Source organism: Mastigoproctus giganteus, chromosome 4 (genome assembly GCF_048544385.1).
Source record: "Mastigoproctus giganteus isolate SK-2022 chromosome 4, ASM4854438v1, whole genome shotgun sequence".
Classification (NCBI taxonomy): Eukaryota; Metazoa; Arthropoda; class Arachnida; order Uropygi; family Thelyphonidae; genus Mastigoproctus; species Mastigoproctus giganteus.
The window spans coordinates 76317067-76339208 of NC_143578.1; the positions used below are offsets into that span (position 1 = coordinate 76317067).

The 22142-nt window shown below is 38.6% G+C and overlaps 1 protein-coding gene across 1 annotated transcript in view; it reads right to left on the reverse strand.

Moving 5' to 3' along the window:
• The window catches only part of LOC150086849 (histone lysine demethylase PHF8-like), a 445826-nt gene that overhangs the window by 47927 nt on the left and 375757 nt on the right, over positions 1–22142 (reverse strand). The window contains exon 18 of the mRNA XM_090371623.1: positions 3938–4050. Within this exon, the coding sequence (XP_090227749.1) occupies positions 3938–4050 (113 nt within the window). The remainder of the gene's footprint in view (positions 1–3937; positions 4051–22142) is intronic.

A 22142-nucleotide genomic window follows, 5' to 3' on the forward strand; every position in this document is an offset into this window, starting at 1 on the left:
AAATGAAAATAAGAAACAATTTAATATTAAATGTAATATTTATTAGAAATTTCAAACAAATCTTTCAAACCAGCGCCTTTGCTAGCAAAAAAAAAAAATTATCCCGCCAGTGCTATCACCAGTTTCGCTAAAGTGTTGATAAAGGAGTTTTGCCTTTTCACAAATGATGAGTGAACTTAACGGAATTTTATTTTGAGTTCGGTCTTCTATCCGCAGATTTAAAGCCTTTTCCATTTTTTCTAATTTAACATCACGAGTTACAGAGCAAATTTTTGAAGCAATTAGTGCGTTTTCACGGACACTACGGTGGATTTTTTTCCCTTTTTTTTTAATCGAACGTACTGTTGACTCATTGATTTTATAATGTTTTGCCACTGAGGAGACACTTTCATCATTAGAAATTTTGTCCAATAACTCAATTTTATTCGCTAATGTCATCCCCTTCTTTGATATTTTCACATTTCTCTTGTTATTCGTAGCCATATTTTTGTACGGGTTAGAAAGAACTTGTCCACAATAAAGTCACTTTCATCCGTTAACACACTCGAAAAAGTCTGTTTTATACTGCAAAACGGTACATTTATCACTTTTGTAAGCATATCAATTTATAAATTGATAAATTTATTCAATTTATAAGCATATAAATTAAAAGCAAACGACGAAAACTTCCATTACAAGTGCATAACACATACTGAACAAGGATTAGTGAAAAACATCCACACTTGCGATTTTGTCACCCCTCTCCCCCCACCCACTGAGCGCTGTTTTGACCGGGAAAGATAATTTTAGCCACACCGATGTTTTTTTATGGCAGATAATATTCACGGCACTTTAAAATTCCCATTTTTTTTAGGTTTCATTTTATATTAAATCAGCGATCGCGAATACGCGAAACCGCGAATACAGATACCGCGAATAGCGGGGGTTTACTGTATATGCATTCTACACTACATTCTTAAACTTTGTGGCACCATGTTGAACATATCTATGAGTAATACAGGGAGAAAAAATACAAGTCACACATTAAGCTTACTAGCCAGCCATGGAAAAAGACATACATAGGAAATAACTAATTATAATAACAGATTAAACAACAATACACTCCATGTTAATTTTTTATGGGCAAAAAATTATTGTGTTAATTTCTAATTAAAGTTCAACTTTTTAATTTAATTTTAATTTCTTTAATACAAAATAAAAATAGTGCAACTTTTATTATAACTAGCTCTTGACATCTATTTATTCTTCTATATTTAACAATTTCATAATTATCACATGATTAATTTAATATAATAATTTAATATAATATAATAATTAATTTAATTTAATAAATTTGATGTAATAAAAGAATTTTAAACAATTCCTATTCTTTATTCACCATTTTATTTCCTTCCTCTAGTTCTGATAATGAAATACACAAGGATTGTAAAACATCATCAAAATTGGCTTATCAATGGCTGGGTTGTTAGAATGCATTCTGTAAAGTTTTCTTCCCAGATTGTTTCAATATACTTGATAATTTTTTGCCAATAAAAAATTTATGTGGAGTGCAGCATTATTTAATCTATTATTAGAATTACTACCCAGGGGCATGTCAAGGAGGGTGCAGCAGATCCATTTATAATACAAAGTCCAGGAAAATTGGAACTCACACAGAAATGGGTGCGGGCATTTCCGGTGTGTGAGTCGCGACTTCCTTGTTTTGTATAGCCTGTGGCATGTATAGACAGACCTAGTTATTCTGGCAATTCATTTCTTTGCAGCCGATGTTCAGTCTGTCTCTGAGAATTTGATTCACAGAAGAAACGAGTGCTTGCTCTAGAAACATAACTGGGAGCTCGTCAGGGACCCAGGTATCTCCTGATCTACTAAGCGATTCATCCCTGATTCAGGAACCAGAAAAGAATATGCAAGTGCAGACTACTCTGGTCGAAGGTGATCTAGTTTTATTGGGTGACTCTACTGTCAGGGAAACGGGTAACATTTTTTGTAATAAAGATTTACAAAATCTTTTTAGAACAGAAGCCTATGGCAGATTACGAGAAATCTTTGGAAAAGGATGCTAAGAAAAACAGCAAGGATTTCTTTACTTATATAAACTCTAAAAGGAAGGGAATGAATCTGATTGGTCCACTTGATATCGATGATTCAGCTGTTGGTGATCCTGCTCAGATAGCAAACAAACTGAATTAGTATTTTGCATCGACATTCACACACGAGGAGTTATTAAGGAAGGAAAATGCCAGAAGGTTATCAAATTGTCACAGGATGCTTAATGATTTTGTAATAACTGAGAGCAATGTGGAGGAGAAATTATTGAAGTTAAACTTAAGAAAGGCACCTGGGGTGGATGGGATCTATCCAGTTATATTAAAGGAGGCGGCAAAGGAACTAAGCAAACCCTTAGCCATAATTATGAGAGAATCCTTGGACTCAGGGGAGGTCCCCACGGACTAGAGATGTGCAAATGTATCCCAAAATTCACAAAGGGGGATCGAAGGGTGACATGAGTAATTACAGACCAGCACTTTAACTTCTGTTCCGGGTAAAATAATGGAGTCACTGGTTAATGATGCATTGCAGGATCATCTAGACAAGATTGCAGCAATAATTCAGACATGGGGTTTGTTAAGGGAAAGTCTTGTCTGACAAATTTGATTCGATACTATGATGATGTTACAAAGGAACTGGATGCAAAACATAATTTTGATATCACATACTTGGATTTCAGGAAAGCTTTTGACACTGTTGCGCATGGAAGACTACTATACAAATTGGAGCAGAATGGTATTAAGGGTAAGTTGTTACAATGAATAAAAGGGTGGTTGAGTGGGAGAAGACAGAGGGTGGTAATCAATGGATGCTGCTCTTCGTGGACTAATATTATTAGTGGAGTTCCACAGGGTTTGGTGTTGGGTCCACTGTTGTTTTGTATATTTATCTTTGATATTGATGAAGGTATATCAGGCTTAGTATCGAAGTTTGCAGATGATACAAAGGTTGGCAGGATTGTTAATGACAGTAATGGCAATGTGCTACTGCAATAGGATCTAGAAAATTTGGGCAGATGGGCTGAGAAGTGGCAACTGAAGTTAAACATTGACAAATGCAAAGTACTGTATATGGTTAGAAGTAACCCCAGAGGAACGTACCAACTGTGTGGTACTACACTTATGAGTAGTAGAAAATGAAAAAGACCTAGGAGTAATTGTGCATTCAGATATGAAGTTTTTTGAGCAATGCAGACAGGCTGCAAGAACAGGTCATGGGGTTTGTCAATGAAACAGCAATTTTGCTAGCAGGGAAAAAGGAGGTATTATCCCTTTGTATAAGACAATGGTCAGACCATGCCTTGGGTACTGCGTATAGGTCCAGAGACCTCATTTTAGGAAGGATGTAGATATGTTTGAGTGAGTACATAGAAGGGCAACAAGGTTGGTGAAGGGAATGAAGGGGTCCTCTTACCAAGAAAGACTTTTGAGTCCTGCAAATTTCAGCAGCTGGAGACTAGGCACCTGCGAGGTGATCTGATTGAGGTGTATAAGGCCTTGAATGGGTTGAGCATGCCCAATTCTGATGGGATTCTTCCCATTGCTCAGATTATGAACCTGAGAGGGCATAAATTCAAATTGAGGAAAGACAGTTGTAGCATAGATATGCGGAAATTTGCCTTTAGCTGGCAGGTAGTTAATTGCTGGAACAAACTTCCATCTGTCTTTGTGGAAGTTGATGGCTTAAATAAATTCAAGGAAGAACTGGACAAACTTTTAGAGAAATGGATGTGTGAAATTGTTATTATTATTATTATTATTATTTATTATTATTTTTTTTCTGATGCTACATAAGCTCATACGCTTGCTTTCTTGCATCACATGCCTCTTCTACTACTACTACAAGGAGATCATAGTTAAAAAAATTACTGATAATTTTGGCTTACTGGCATGTTTGCTAGACGTGCAGCAGCAGCAGCTAATCCTGATTCAATAGCTTCTCTTCTCACACCTTCTCGGATTGGGCGTTCAGGTTTTGGACAATTTGGCACTAATTTTGCTGAAGAAGAAAAACATATTATGAAGAAAATTTGTTTAAAGTAAAGATTATTTATTCATTATTCTCCTAATTTAAAAATTTTTTTGATTAATTACTTCATAACTACTCTTTACAAAAAATGTCCTATCTGTCGAAGACACTTTATGACCACTCCGTATAGGTTATATAACAGTATATTAATACTAATCTATTTTTTTTTTTTTTTTGGGAGAGGAATGACAGAATTCAACTAATGAAATAAATTATCCTTCAAGTAATATCACTGTATAATTAATAAACACATGAAAGAACTGTTTTTTTTTTTTTTTTTTCATTTCCAGAAAATGAATATCATAAAAGTCAAAAAAAAAGCAAGGCAAGAATGAGAATTTTCACAAATAATTCTAACTATAAATACATTACAAAATTAATTTTTCATAAATTTTTTCTGTAAAATGGATGTTGTAATTTATATATGAGTGAGTCAGACGTATAGTGAACTAAGTCATTTTCAAATAGTATTGAAAAAAATCAACTTTGCATACGAGCCAATAAAAAATTCATTGTTAGATTAATTTAAATAAATTATGGCAATTGAAAATAGTTATATCTTCTGCCTTTGGATTTCCTAGGAATTTGAAATGTTTATCCCTAAAATTTGGGTTTAAACAAAAAAAAAAAAAAAACCCGAACTTGGTTCACTTTAACTCAAATATTTCCTACTTCCATAGAATACAAAGTCCTATTACTAACTATTTTTATTATTTAGGATTGAATGAATGAGTAATATCATTTTTTCTTTTACCAATGCTGTTTTATTTAAACAAATAATATATTACTGAAATTAAAATCACAATTATTTTTGCGCAAAAAAAAAAGAAAAAAAGAAAGATAAAAGTGGGTACTTTTATTAGTCATACGTATATTCATGTATAATTTTAGACTCATCTTCAGACACTTCAGCAGATCCAGTGTTCCTTTCCACCGACAACTCTCTGTAGAAACTATGGTGACAAGGAGGAATACAAGGCAATTCATGTCCGCTTTCTTTGCACTTGTTATGGGCCTTCTGTCTTTGTATAGTTGATTTTGTTTAACTTCCACCAATGAAGACAAAAACTCTATCAATTTTTCCTTCTTCTGTACGTCAATTCCTTTAAATGGCATTAAATCAAACTGCAGCCATTTAAAGTTAAGCCAGTTGACAGGCTCCTTGCTAATGTTTTTTTTTGTTGATTATGGCTTTTTTTTAGAGGCTCTGATGAGAAAAACTCATCGTGCTTAATTTAACTTTAACTACTTTAAATGGTGGGTCTCTTTTTTTTTTTTTTTTTTTTTTTGAGTTTTTTATTATATTAATCCAGTCGTCAAGACCACATATCAATGAATGTTTCTTACTAAGCTTTTCTATAACTGCAGAATCAGATTTGGTAGGTAGGCATGATCAGAAACCATGAATATTACATAAATTGTATTGATAGCCACAAAAGGGGCATGCAACTTCAGTAAATTAAGTGCAACCATTATATTGCAGCCTGCAAGTATCACAACAGAGAGTAATGTTGGTGCATTGGCTGGCGTTATTTTTTAAATGATTTGTATTAGCAGTCGAGATTTCTTGAAACCCTCTTCCACCTTCTGTCTTATTCCACGCATAAATTACAGAGGGTCCAGATTTAATTGGATGGACACCACAATTGTATATGTACAAATTTCTCTTGTAATAAGTGACGGATATGGGTAGCTTTGGAAATGCAAGAGCTTTTTGCAAATCAAAAGTGCAAACATAATAATTGTCAGAAACCCTGTCACCCACTTTCTGTAAGTCAGTTCTGATGTTGTCAGCTTCAAAAAGATGAAGCTGTTTTTTAGTTTGTATTTGTGCCCTAATTACAGGATCTGCTAAGATTCAAGTGTTATGGAGAGGTAACTGAATGGTTATAAACAAGAGGGACTTGAATTACTTTCCTACTGAATCTCATGCAAGATGGACCTGGCCCACTGTAACAATGAATACTATCAAATGTTCTTCAGTGTTATAAGAAACCACTGCTTTCTATCAGCTGGCTAAAGAACTAAGGATCTGTTCCACATTTTCACTGAATAATTATTGGCTTGAAGGGACTTAGGACACCTGTAGCCAGACTTGAAGAAAAATTGGACTTGGTTTACTATACTTCTGACCCACTCAAATATGGGTGGGGTAAATCCAAATTAACTTGGCAGTAGTAACATTCAGTTCTGTAAAATAAATGATACTGTGTGGCCAACTTTTCCACTGAATTTAGCATTAGCATTAGTAGAGGCATATGATGCAAGAAAGCAAGCTTATTCAGCATCAGCCAAAAAAAAAAAAACACACCACTATCCCTAAAAGTTTATCCCTAAAATTTGGGTTTAAACAAAAAAAAAAAAAAAAACCCGAACTTGGTTCACTTTAACTCAAATATTTCCTACTTCCATAGAATACAAAGTCCTATTACTAACTATTTTTATTATTTAGGATTGAATGAATGAGTAATATCATTTTTTCTTTTACCAATGCTGTTTTATTTAAACAAATAATATATTACTGAAATTAAAATCACAATTATTTTTGCGCAAAAAAAAAAGAAAAAAAGAAAGATAAAAGTGGGTACTTTTATTAGTCATACGTATATTCATGTATAATTTTAGACTCATCTTCAGACACTTCAGCAGATCCAGTGTTCCTTTCCACCGACAACTCTCTGTAGAAACTATGGTGACAAGGAGGAATACAAGGCAATTCATGTCCGCTTTCTTTGCACTTGTTTGGGCCTTCTGTCTTTGTATAGTTGATTTTGTTTAACTTCCACCAATGAAGACTAAAACTCTATCAATTTTTCCTTCTTCTGTACGTCAATTCCTTTAAATGGCATTAAATCAAACTGCAGCCATTTAAAGTTAAGCCAGTTGACAGGCTCCTTGCTAATGTTTTTTTTTGTTGATTATGGCTTTTTTTTAGAGGCTCTGATGAGAAAAACTCATCGTGCTTAATTTAACTTTAACTACTTTAAATGGTGGGTCTCTTTTTTTTTTTTTTTTTTTTTTTTGAGTTTTTTATTATATTAATCCAGTCGTCAAGACCACATATCAATGAATGTTTCTTACTAAGCTTTTCTATAACTGCAGAATCAGATTTGGTAGGTAGGCATGATCAGAAACCATGAATATTACATAAATTGTATTGATAGCCACAAAAGGGGCATGCAACTTCAGTAAATTAAGTGCAACCATTATATTGCAGCCTGCAAGTATCACAACAGAGAGTAATGTTGGTGCATTGGCTGGCGTTATTTTTTAAATGATTTGTATTAGCAGTCGAGATTTCTTGAAACCCTCTTCCACCTTCTGTCTTATTCCACGCATAAATTACAGAGGGTCCAGATTTAATTGGATGGACACCACAATTGTATATGTACAAATTTCTCTTGTAATAAGTGACGGATATGGGTAGCTTTGGAAATGCAAGAGCTTTTTGCAAATCAAAAGTGCAAACATAATAATTGTCAGAAACCCTGTCACCCACTTTCTGTAAGTCAGTTCTGATGTTGTCAGCTTCAAAAAGATGAAGCTGTTTTTTAGTTTGTATTTGTGCCCTAATTACAGGATCTGCTAAGATTCAAGTGTTATGGAGAGGTAACTGAATGGTTATAAACAAGAGGGACTTGAATTACTTTCCTACTGAATCTCATGCAAGATGGACCTGGCCCACTGTAACAATGAATACTATCAAATGTTCTTCAGTGTTATAAGAAACCACTGCTTTCTATCAGCTGGCTAAAGAACTAAGGATCTGTTCCACATTTTCACTGAATAATTATTGGCTTGAAGGGACTTAGGACACCTGTAGCCAGACTTGAAGAAAAATTGGACTTGGTTTACTATACTTCTGACCCACTCAAATATGGGTGGGGTAAATCCAAATTAACTTGGCAGTAGTAACATTCAGTTCTGTAAAATAAATGATACTGTGTGGCCAACTTTTCCACTGAATTTAGCATTAGCATTAGTAGAGGCATATGATGCAAGAAAGCAAGCTTATTCAGCATCAGCCAAAAAAAAAAAACACACCACTCCCATTTCACCCCTCCGTTCGCTCGAAATACCTGTCCAGATGAGCCTTAAATTTGTAAAATAAATGATACTGTGTGGCCAACTTTTCCACTGAATTTAGCATTAGCATTAGTAGAGGCATATGATGCAAGAAAGCAAGCTTATTCAGCATCAGCCAAAAAAAAAAAACACACCACTCCCATTTCACCCCTCCGTTCGCTCGAAATACCTGTCCAGATGAGCCTTAAATTTGTTTAGGCTATCAACTTCAACAACAAGTGATGGAAGTCGGTTCCACCAACCAACCACCTGCTGGCCAAAGGCAAATTTCCGCACATCTATCCGACATCCGTCCTTCCTCAATTTGAATTTATGCCGTCTGAGCTGATTATTCTGAGCAAGATGAAGAATCCCATCGGCATTGAGCATGCTCAAACCATTCAAAGCCTTATACACCTCTATCAGATCACCTCGCCGGTGCCTAGTCTCCAGACTCTGTAATTTGCAAAACTTAAGCCTTTCTTCGTAAGAGCAACCCTTTGTTCCATTCACTAATCTTGTTGCCCTTCTCTGTACCCGTTCCAGTAGCTCTACATCCTTCTTGAAATGAGGTCTCCAGACCTGTATACAGTACTCAAGATGTGGCCTAACCATTGCTTTATACAAGGGAATAATCACCTCCTTATCCCTGCTAGAAAAATTCCTGTATATCATTGACAAGACACCATGAGCTACTCTTGCAGCTCGTCTGCACTGCTCGGAGAACTTCATATCTGCCTGCACAATTACCCCCAGGTCCTTTTCATTCTCCACCACTGTCAGTGTAGTACCGCAGAGTTGATACGTTGCTCTGGGGTTACTGTTTCCCATATGTAGTACTTTACATTTGTCAATGTTAAACTTCATTTGCCACCTCTCAGCCCATCTGTTCAACCTTTCCAGATCCTGTTGCAGCAGCATAGCATCAGTGATGTCCTTAACAACCCTGCCAACCTTTGTATCATCTGCAAACTTGGACATCAAACTTGATATCCCATCATCAATATCATTCATAAACACCGAAAACAACAAAGGACCCAACACTGAACCCTGAGGAACTCCACTAATAACATTAGTCCACGTTGAGCAGTGTCCATTGATTACCACTCTCTGTCTTCTGCCACTCAACCATCCCTATATCCATAGCAGCAATTTGCCTCCAATGCCACACTGCTCTAATTTGTGCAGCAGTCTTCCATGTGCAACAGTATCAAAAGCCTTTCTAAGATCCAAATATATAATATCAAAGTTATTCCCTGCATCCAGTTCTTTTGTGACTACATCATAGTATCCAATCAAATTGGTCAGGCAAGACCTGCCCTTAACAAAACCTTGCTGCGTCTGAGCTATAACTGAATTCTTGTCTAGATGATCCTGCAGTGCTTCTTTAACCAGTGCCTCCATTAATTTACCTGGAACAGAAGTTAAACTAACAGGTCTATAATTACTTGTGTCAGCCTTTGATCCTCCTCCATTGTGAATTGGGGTTACATTTGCACATCTCCAGTCTATGGGTACCTCCCCTGAGTCCAAAGAAGCTCTCATAATTATGGCTAGGGGTTTGCTTACTTCCTTTGCTCCCTCCTTTAATATAACTGGATAGATCCCATCCACCCCAGGTGCCTTTTTTATGTTTATCCTCAACAATCTCTCCTCCACTTTCCTCTCAGTTATTACAAAATCATCCAGCTCACTGCCAATGTTTACTTTACCTACATCATTCTCCTTCCTGAATAACTCCTCATGCGTGAATGTAGATGCAAAATACTCGTTTAGATTGTTAGCCACCTGACCAGGATCCTCAACTGTTGAACCATCAATATCCAGTGGACCAATCTGATTCATCCCTCTCCTTCTTGAGTTTAAATAGGTAAAGAACTCTTTTCTGTTTTTCTTTGCATCCTTTGCCAAGGATTTTTCGTAGTCTGCCTTTGCCCGCCTAATCTCCTTTGTGACTTGGTTACAGACCAACGTATATCTATCATAGGCTTCCATGTCACCCATTAATTTGTATGTATCCCATGCATTTTTCTTCTCTGCCACATGTCTCATTAGTTCATCTGACAACCATTTAGGCCTAAACCTTGAACATTATTTCTTAGTTGGTATGTAAAGCCTGGTAGCCTCCAAGATTTGTTCCTTGAATGCTTTCCATTTTGAATTTGCTGTTGGTAACATCATCAGTTGGTCCCACTGTATAGAATTTAAATACTGTCTCAGACCATCATAGTCGCCTTTACGAAAACAAAAACCCTTCCCTTTACCTCTGATGGTAGTTACCTTCTTGAGTAAATCCCACTTCAACACACTGTGATCACTGCCACCTAGTGGTTCATTTATCTGCAGATTCTTAATGCATGAAGAATCACTACTGATAATCAGATCAAGAGTATTGCTCCCTCTTGTTGCCTCACGAACATGCTGATGTAGAAAACAATCATCCAATAAATCCACAAAAGCCTTGCTAGTGTGTGAGTGACCAACCCACAAATAACAGTCAATATCTGGGAAATTAAAATCACCCATTATAAGACTCTCTGATTTACTGGCCCACTCTATTTCCTTGTACAATATCTTATTATACTCATCAGAGTCATTAGGCCTATAGCACACTCCTACTCTCAATTTTGATTTCCCTATGCTTATGTCACACCAAACTGACTCGACACTGCCCTGTCCATCGATGTCGACTGGCTTCACTTCCTTGGACTTTGTGTTTCTTAACTAATAGCATAACCCATCCTGTCCTGTCTATTCTTTCTATACACATTGTATTCCCCAAATTCCAGTTCCGCATTCCTTATATCTGTGTGACACCACGTCTCTGATATTCCAACAATATCTGCCTTTGATGTTTTGAGCAATACCTCAAATTCATAAAATTTATTTACCAAACTCCTAGCATTGGTGTACACGCAGGTATACATGCACCTGTTTCTATTCTTGGCTACCCTAACACAACCCATGTGTTTACTTGTACCGCAATGACTCCCAGCAGTCTCTGAAATATCCTGCATCTTGTTTTTCAGGCTTCTGCTCATTTCAATAGAAGCAGTGCAAGAATCACTTCCACCTCTGCCAGTGGCTACTGTTAATCTATTAGTCCTTGTACAACCCCCCCACAACTAGCAGTTTTGCGACCCACCTAACTCTGCCTCGACAGCATCAGCAAAAATTCTTGCACCCTTTCTATTTAAGTGTATCCCATCCCTGTAGAAGCAATCTCTCCTCTTAACAAGTACAGTCCAGGCTGAAAAAAATTCTACCCCTTGAGCTTTGCACAATCCCTCCAGGGCCGAATTGATCGACAATGCTCTCATCATATACTCCCTCCTATCGTGTCTGGGCAGAATTGCAGACACTTTCAAATTCAACCCTAATTCACGGCTTTTTTTCAACAGTGACCTGTACTTGCTAAGTAATTCCGCCGGTCTCCTACTCTTAATATCATTAGTGCCAACGTGTACAACTATATCACCTTTTGTGCCCTTAAAAGATGATATCTGCTCTACAACGTCATCAACCTTTGCCCCTGGCAGACATACCCTGGTCCTATTCCACCTATCCTTTTTACAAAGCATGTTCCCCGCTTCCCTGACAATAGCGTCACCAACAACTACTAGTTCCTGTGGGACCAGCGCATTCTGCCTAGGGGGGGCTGCCTCTGTGTTGCCTGATGACCAAGTGCAAGCTCTGGCGTTGATGTGGGCGGCTGAGAGCTTAATGGGCCCCTCAATTTATTTCCTTCGAGGGCATCCACCCTGTCCTTCAAGCTCTCATAAAGGCCCATAACAACGCTGAGTTTTCGCCTGATTTCCTTGTACTCCTTACATCGTGCACACACAAAGACATCCCCCTTGGCAGTATCATGTCCCGTACCCGACTGCTCCGCAAACATCAAGCAAACGGGATTTTAAAAGACTGTGATTCAGAGGGCAACTGCCCCCCCCTCAGTTCTCCCCTGAACCACAGCACTCCCATTAGCTTGAGCCTTTTGCTTTGCTGCTCTGGTCTGAGTCATGATTCCGATTAAATTCAATAAAATTTCAAAACAAAATTAAATCCTTAAGGTATATCCCAAAACAGTTATAACGCTATATTTATTTTTTCGGTATCTAGTGTTTTCTATGAGTTCCCTTTATATAACTTCCGTATCACGTGTACCACTATAGTTATGTATTAATTATTTGTTACGATTAAGTCGTTATATATATATATATAGAGTTAAAAGTACAACGCCGACCGGGCTAGCTGGGTAGGTAAAGTGCCTGCCTGGCAACCCAAAGGTCGCGGGTTCGATTCCCGCCTCGGGCTGGATATCACGATGGTGCCGAACCAACCGGTTGGTTGGATATCCCGGCCACGATACACGAAGGAAGCAAGAAAAAACTGGTTCCTTCGTGTATTGATCACATCATACGAAATAAATAAAATAAAAAATAAAAGTACAATTTAATTGACAATAAAGTTTATCAAGATTAATAGATTTACTGATTAATTGACAATATTATATTATGCACTATACTACACTAAGCTTATGCTATCGTGTAAAAATGGCGGGAATTCACGAACGGTACTTCTACGGACTCGTAAGTATTGATTAACTTCCAAATCTCGTTCTCTCAATTTAGAATAAACTAAGGATCCTGACTAGGTCTATAATCTACTTATAGAAGATAATTTAATTATCTTCTATAAGTAGATAATTTAATTATCTTCTATAAGTAGATAATTTAATTATCTTCTATAAGATTCTATAATCTACTTATAGAAGACAAATGTCCATAATTTGTCCATAAATGGGTAAAATAAGCCAGAATATCATCAGTGGATTGACAGTGACAGATTGGCAATCGTTGATCAGACAGGTTTCTAGGTAGTTTAAGAGTTGGCAGTTAATTGATTTCTCCATTACTTTAGAAAGAGTACAAGTAATTGCAATAGGACGATAACTGGATGGGAGGGACTTGTCCCCCTTTTCAGGAACACCTGGATATAAACAAATTTCCAAGCAGAAGGAAAAACACCTTTGGAATAAGAAAGTGAAAAAAAGCGGCAAAGAACAGGAGTAAGTTCAGGAGCACAGGTTTTGAGAACAAAGGAGAAATACCATCAGGACCTGGAGCTTTCTTAGCATCGAGATTCGTGAAAACCCTTCTGACATCCTTTTGACGGAAGACCACAGGAGGCATTGAATGGAGCGTGTCAGGAATGGTGGGAGGTGTTTTACCAAGATCATTAATACATGAGTTGGAAGAAAAATTGGATGCTAGCAGGTCAGCTTTATCCTTGGCTGAAGTGACAACAGAACCATCTGGTTTTGACAGAGGTGGGAGCAGAGATGGGCAAAAGTTGCGGCCAACAGCTTTGGCAAGAGACCAGAATGCTTGGCTATCATTAGGGCAAGAAGCAAGTTTTCTACTCTTGGCCTGTTCAAAATCTAGTTTGGACTGATTAACGACTGCTTTACATTTGTTGCGAGCTTTTGGTGTAGGCAGAAAATGAAACTGAAGAAATGGAAACAAGCCAATTACGATATGCAATGTTCTTCTCTTGAACAGCCTTAGCACATTTATTTGAAAACCAAGGTTTAGATAAAGGACGAGATTTTAAAGTGGAGTGTGGAATAAAGGATTCCATTTCTACAAAAATAATTTCACTGACACAATCTCAGCAAATGTTGACATCAGAAGTTTTGAAACAGCAATCCGACCAAGGAAAAGAAATCTCGCAGGTCATCCCATTTTGCATTCTTGTAATGCCAAACAATACGAGGTTGAGAATAGCCATGAGATAAAGGTTCCATTGGAGAAGAGACAATCACCAAATTGTGATCTGAGGTGCCTAAAGGACACTCGCTTCGACCGTGTACTTAGAAGGGGTGTTTGTGAGAAAAAGATTAAGTGTGTTGGCTGTATGGTTAGGATTGTCCGGAATTCTTGTAGGTAAATGTGTGCAATATTTACAATTTACAATATTTGCAATTACTAATGACCTTGCAATCTGTGCAAGGTCATTAGTAATTGCAAAAGCCTCAGCATCTCGACCAGCTGGGTCTGTGTGACTAGAAAACAGAAGTCAGCTGGAGTTGTGAACATTAAAATCAACAAGGAAAATGACCTCTGTTAGGAAAGTTGGACTGGAGAAAGTCAAGTTGCAAAGAGAGGAAGTCAAAGAACTCCAAGTGATTAGTAGAGTTGGGAGAACGGTAGAAACAGATGAATTTGACACAATGAGGTAGAGAGATTTTAAGCCAGAGAAGATTGAAGAGAGGAGATTCCAAATTGCCAAGTCTCTGACAGGGAATATCAGAATGGACATATGCACAAGTACCACCTTTGAAGCGAAAGGAATCATACAGTGAATAATTTGGGCAACTACGATGAGCAGTATTGAATCAACCGATAACTGAGATTCTGTCAGAAAAAGTACATGGGGTTTGGCAGACTGCAAGTGGAAATGGTCATCATTGAGATTAGAATTGAGACCAAGTATATTTGTGAAATGAACTAATAAGTGTTTGGGAGGTTTAGATCTTTTCACAGATAAGCTTACTCTATTAGTTTGACAATTCATGGTGTATTCAATAGTAAGAAAAAGTGAGGGGACATTCTGTATGAAGTAATGAAATTTTTGGATATGGCGTACACGTGGTAAGAATATACCCAGATCCTTGACATAACATGGCCTCGACAATCCACCCCCGCATACACACTACTTGGACTCCCTCCAGTCACTATCTGGCAGAGTAGAGGTAGCAAGATTATACACTAGCTGATCCGGAAGACTCCTAAAGAGTTACCAATAGGTTCGGTCCGGTGTACTAACTAGCAGCCAGCCTGTAAACACCATTTTAGAGTTGTACCCTTGAAATGTAAGGAAGACTGGATCTCGCCATGATGTCCATCATACCCTCAAAAGTCATCAGACATACTGAATGATGGAAGAGATGGGGAAGGGTAGACCGGAACTTAGCTCTAGAGACTAAACATGGGTTCCACCACTTCAAACCTCCAATAAGCAAAGTGGTGGTATTTCACAGATGATGAGGGTCATCTACCACTTAGTATTGCCTGGTAACGCACAGGGGCATCATTCCTCCATGGGTTGAGGTGTCGGTTCCACATCTCAACCCCTGCCTACGTTGGTTCACACCTGGGTGGTCCACCCACAGTTTTTTTTTTTTTTTTACACGAGAGGTATTATAACCTATAGTACTTAGTACCGTGCTTGGGTTGGAGGTTGAGAAGACGAAAGAAGATATTTGTTGATATTGGACTTGAACTTCTGTAGATTGTAATTTTCAGGAAATACGTATGAAGGAAGGTTGTTCCAGAAAACGGCAGTTGAATGAATAAATGAGGAAGATGAAAAGTTGGTTCTGTGGGTTTGAAGTTGGACAGTAAATGGATGTTGGACAGTAAATGGCGGGAATTATAGAAGCCAATTCAGAAGAACAGTGCCCATGGAAGTATCTGTAGAAGTGGCATGCAGCAGAAACAGTGCGTCTATGAGAAAGCGAGTGGAGAGACTCTGTTAGAGATGAATCATTAATTAACCTAACTGCCCTCTTCTGAATGGAATCAAGAAGCCTGAGAGAGGTTTTGGGGGCACCACCCCAGATATGGGAACAATATTCCATGGCAGGGCGGATTTGCGATTTATACAGAGTGAGCAGCTGTTTGGGAGAAAAGTAACGTCTGTTAGAGATGAATCATTAATTAACCTAACTGCCCTCTTCTGAATGGAATCAAGAAGCCTGAGAGAGGTTTTGGGGGCACCACCCCAGATGTGGGAACAATATTCCATGGCAGGGCGGATTTGCGATTTATACAGAGTGAGCAGCTGTTTGGGAGAAAAGTAACATCAAGAGCGAAAGAGAAAACCAAGTTTTTTAGATGCAGAGGAAGCAATATTTGTAATGTGCTTGTGCCAAGAGAGATTAGAAGTCAGGGTAATCCCCAAAAGAGATATATCATTTTGCCTAGAAATTGGAGTGTCACTAAAGATAAGCTAGGAGCAGAAGAATCCTTTTTGTGAGATATAAGACAAGATTGAGTTTTAGAAGGGTTGAAATCAATTAAGTTGTCTTTGCCCCACTGGAGAATTACCTGAAGATCGGCATTTAAGGAATTGGCAGCAGATTTTCGAGAACTTGAAGCTGATTGAGCTGGACAAGGTTTCTCAAAATGGAAAGTTGAATGCAATGTGCTATCATCGGCAAAACTATGGATAGGATTTCCAGTCAATGGAAGAAGGTCATTGATATACAAGAGGAAAAGAGTGGGGGAAAGAACTGAACCTTGGGGGACAACGGCATTAGTGGAGAAGTTAGAAGACAGAGAGCCATCTACCATCACCCTCAGTGAGCGATCAGAGAGAAAACTGGATAACCAATTACTAAAAACAGTTGGCAAACCATAAGATGGAAGCTTGTTTAGAAGACCTTTATGCCAAACACGATCAAAAGCCTTTGAGATGTCAAGAGCAACTACTTGTGTTTCACCGAACCTTTCCATTGAATTAGTCCATAAATAGGTAACATAAGCCAGAATATCACCAGTGGATCGACACTGACGGAATCCATACTGGCGATCGTTGATCAGACGGAAGGTTTCTAGGTAGTTTAAGAGTTGGCGGTTAATTGATTTCTCCATTACTTTAGAAAGAGTAAAGTGGGACGATAATTGGATGGGAGGGATTTGTCACCCTTTTTAGGAACTGGCTGGATATGAGCAAATTTCCAAGCAGAAGGAAAAACACCTTTGGAATAAGAAAGTGAAAAAAGGCGGCAAAGAATAGGAGTAAGTTCAGGAGCACAGGTTTGGAGAACAAGTGGAGAAATACCATCAGGACCTGGAGCTTTCTTAGCATCAACATTCATCAAAATCCTTCTGATATCCTTTTGATGGAAGACCACAGGAGGCATTGAATGGAGTGTGTTAGGAATGGTGGGAGGTGTTTTACCAAGATCATTAATACATGAGCTCAAAGAAAAATGGGATGCTAGCAGGTCAGCTTTATCCTTGGCTGAAGTGACAACAGAACCATCTGGTTTGGACAGAGGTGGGAGCAGAGATGGGCAAAAGTTGCAGCCAATAGCTTTGGCAAGAGACCAGAATGCTCGGCTACCATTAGGGCAAGAAGCAAGTTTTCTACTCTTAGCCTGTTCAAACTCTAGTTTGGACTGATTAATCACTGCTTTACAATTGTTGCGAGCTTTGGTGTAGGCAGAAAATGAAACTGAAGAATTAGAAACAAGCCAATTACGATATGCAATGTTCTTCTCTTGGACAGCCTTAGCACATTTATTGGAAAACCAAGGTTTAGATAAAGGACGAGATTTTAAAGTGGAGTGTGGGATAAAGGATTCCATTCCTGCAAGAATAATTTCACTGACACGATCTGAGCAAACGTTGACATCAGACGTTTTGAAACAGTAATCAGACCAAGGAAAAGAAGAAAAGAAGTCTCGCAGGTCATCCCATTTTGCATTCTTGTAATGACAAACAATAGGAGGTTGGGAATAACCATGAGATAAACGTTCCATTGGAGAAGAGACAATCACCAAGTTGTGATCTGAAGTGCCTAAAGGACCTCTCACTTCAACCTTGTACTTAGAAGGGTTGTTTGTGAGAAAAAGATCAGGCGTATTGGCTGTATGATTAGGATTGTCTGGTATTCTTGTAGGTAAATGAACAATCTGTGCTAAGTCATTAGTAATTGCAAAAGCCTCAGCATCTCGACCTGCTGGGTCGGTGTGACTAGAAAATGGAAGCCAGCTGGAGTTGTGAACGTTAAAATCACCAAGGAAAATTACCTCATTGTTAGGAAAGTTGGACTGGAGAAAGTCAAGTTGCAAAGAGAGGAAGTCAAAGAGCTCCAAGTGATTAGTGGAGTTGGGAGAACAGTAGAGACAACAGATGAATTTTACACAATGAGGTAGAGAGATTTTAAGCCAGAGAAGATCAAAGAGAGGAGATTCCAAATTGCCAAGTCTCTGACAGGGAATATCAGAACGGACATATGCACAAGTACCACCTTTGAGGCGAAAGGAATCATACAGCAAATAATTTGGACATCTGAGATGAGCAGTAGTTGAATCAACTGATAACTGAGATTCAGTCAGAAAAAGTACATGGGGTTTGGAAGACTGCAAGTGGAAATGGACATCGTTGAGATTAGAACTGAGACCACGTATATTTGTGAAATGAATTAGGAAGTCCTTGGGAGGTTTAGATCTTTTCGCAGATAAGCTTCCTCTATTATTTTGACAATTCATGGTGTATTCAATAGTAAGAAAAAGTGGGTGGGACATGCTGTATGAAGTAATGAAATTTTTGGATATGGCATACATGTGGTAAGAATATACCCAGATCCTTGACATAACGTGGCCTCGACAATGCTCCCCGCATACACACCACTCGGACTCCCTCCAGTCACTATCTGGCAGAGTAGAGGTAGCAAGATTATACACTAGCTGATCCGGAAGCTTTCTAGAGAGTTACCAATAGGTTCAGTCCGGTGTACTAACTAGTGGCCGGCCTGCGAACACCGTTTTAGAGCTGTGCTCTCGAAATGTAAGGAATGGATCTCGCCACGACGTTCATCATAACCTCAAAAGTCATCAATCATACTGCATGATGGAAGAGATTGGGAAGGGTTGACCGGAACTTAGCTCTAGAGACTAAACATGGGTTCCACCACTTCAAGCCTCCAGTAAGCAAAGTGGTGGTATTTCACCAGTTGATGAGAGTCATCTGCCACCAAGTACTGCCTGGTAACATAGAGGGGCGGCATTTCTCCATGTGGTGTTGGCGCCACACCTCGACCTCTGCTTACGTTGGTTCACACCTGGGTGGTCACCCACCATGTACTTGTGCATGAAGGTTATACCCAGGATTACTAGTAGTCCCACCATCGTGAAGGTGCAAGCAGAGGATTTGGCTGTCATAGACCGTTCGGACTTCGCCGAAATTGGGTCCACTTTGACTTGAGTGTCACCCGAATATCAGTTCGATCAGCGTTTTAGACTCCCAGGTAGCAAGAACAGCTTATCTGGCATATCTGAGAGAATGTCTGTGACAACCTCAAGGACCAAAGTTTGCTTGTGCATGGAGGTTATACCCAGGATTACTAACAGTTCCACCATCATGAAAGTGCAAGCAGAGGATTTGGCTGTCACAGACCGCCCGGACTTCGTCGAAATTGGATCCAACTTGAATGTCACCTGAATATCAGTTTCATCAGCGTTTTAGACTCCCAGGTAGCAAGTACAGCTTGTCTGGCATATCTGAGAGAATGTCTGTGACAATCTCAAGGACCAGTTTGCACTGCTAAGAGATTATGTTAGGCTGCACAATTACTCCCAAGTCTTTTTTGTTTTCCACCATCTTAAGTGTTGTACCAGCTAACTAGTATGTTATTCTGGGATTACTGCTGCACATATGCAGTACCTTGCATTTACTAATGTTAAACCTCAATTTCTACAATTCATGCATCACTTTTCGAGGTCTTGATGCAGTAGTATGCTTTAGTTTCTGTCATTAACCACTCTGCCAACCTTTGTATCACCTGCAAATTTAGACAAGTTTAATATGCCTTCAGAATTATAAATAAATATTATCAATTATTATAAGTATCAACTATCATAATCAATTATTATAATTATTATAAGCAGTGCTTTTTTTGGGACGGTACGCAACAGTACGGCATACTGGCACCTTTATTAACCTGTGACATTTGGATGCTGTACACTTTGAAATTTGTAATTTTCCGTAATTTTTTTCACATGTTTACCTACTTTTGAAATAAGCTTAGTTATTTAACTAAATTTGCATTTTTTATCGCCTATTGTTCAAATATTTTCTATATAAAACTTTATAACCATTTTTAGAATTCTAAATTATACAGTTGGACTTCTGTTTAACAAACTTCTTTTATAGCAATTTTTTTAAAATCCCCCTTGGAAATGACATTTAAAATAGTTTCTGTTGAGCAAAGACAATTTTTCCGTTGAGCGAACGGCTTAGGAGAGATTTAACTGGGTATGCACTGTTCACACTTCTGGCCTACAAGCAACTTAGGAAATTAGTGCTGCTGCTAAGCAAGAATTGAAACAGCTCAAGCGATTACCATTCTACAACGTGGGGGTACCTGGTAAGACCTATTCGACCACCTAGTGGTCGGATAGTGGTCTCAGACAGTTTTTAAATTCTGTACAGTGGGACAACTGATGATGTTACCAACAGCAAATTCTAAGTGGGAACCATTCAAGGAATTAATAGTGGAAGCTACTAAAAATTTCATACCTATTAAGAAATATTGTTCAAGGTTTAGGCCTAAATGGTTATCAAATGAACTAATGAGACTCGTGACAGAGAAGAAAAATGCATGGGATGCATATAAATTATCAGGCGACGCAGAAGCCTGTAGCAGATATAAGCTAGTCTGTAATCAGGTCACAAAGGAGGTTCGGCAGGCAAAGGCGGATTACGAGAAATCTTTGGCAAAAGATGCTAAGAAAAACAGCAAGGATTTCTTTACTTATATAAACTCTAAAAGGAAGGGGCTGAATATGATTGGTCCACTTGACATCGATGGTTCGACTGTTGATGATCCTGCTCAGATAGCAAACAAACTGAATGAGTATTTTGCATCTACATTCACACGTGAGGAATCATTACAGTTTGAAAATGGAAGAAGGTTATCAAATTGTAGCAGTGTGCTTAATGATTTTGTAATAACTGAGAGCAATGTGGAGGAGAAACTGTTGAAGTTGAACTTAAGAAAGGCACCTGGGGTGGATGGGATCTATCCAGTTATATTAAAGGAGACGGCAAAGCAACTAAGCAAACCCTTAGCCATAATTATGAGAGCATTCTTGGATCAGGGAAGGTTCCCACGGACTGGAGATGTGCAAATGTGGCCCCAATTCACAAAGGGGGATCGAAGGGTGAAATGAGTAATTACAGACCAGTTAGTTTAACTTCTGTTCCGGGTAAATAATGGAGTCACTGGTTAAAAATGCATTACAGGATCATCTAGACAAGACTGCAGCAATAATTCAGACACAGCATGGGTTAGTTAAGGGAAAGTCTTGTCTGACAAATTTGATTGGTTATTATGATGTGGTTACAAAGGAACTGGATGCAAAAAATAATTTTGATATCACATACTTGGATTTCAGGAAAGCTTTTGACACTGTTGCGCATGGAAGACTACAGTACAAACTGGAGCAGAATGGTATTAAGGGTAAGCTGCTACAATTGATAAATAAAAGGATGGTTGAGTGGGGGAAGACAGAGGGTAGTAATCAATGGGTGCTGCTCTTCGTGGCCTAATGCTATCAGTGGCGTCCCACAGGGTTCGGCGTTGGGTCCACTGTTGTTTTGTATATTTATCAATGATATTGATGAAGGTATATCAGGCTTAGTATCGAAGTTTGCAGATGATAAAAAGGTTGGCAGGGTTGTTAATGACAGTAATGGCAGTGTGCTACTGCAACAGGATCTAGATAATTTGGGCAGATGGGCTAAGAAGTGGCAACTGAAGTTTAACCTTGACAAATGCAAAGTACTGCATATGGGTAGAAGGAACCCCAGACAACTACCTGCTTAAGTGTAGTACAACTGTGTGGTACTACACTTAAGCAGGTAGAAAATGAAAAAGATCTGGGAGTAATTGTGCAGTCAGATATGAAGTTTTCTGAGCAATGCAGACAGGCTGCCAGGGCAGGTCATGGGGTGTTGTCAATGATACACAGGAATTTTGTTAGCAGGGAAAAGGAGGCGATGTCCCTCTGTATAAGGCAATGGCCACGCCTTGAGTACTGCGTGCAGGTCTGGAGGCCTCATTTTAGGAAGGATGTAGATTTGCTTGAGCATGTACAGAGAAGGGCAACAAGATTGGTGAGGGGAATGAAGGGATCCTCTTACCAGGAGAGGCTTAAGGTCTGCAAATTGCAGCAGCTGGAGACTAGGCACCTGCGAGGTGAT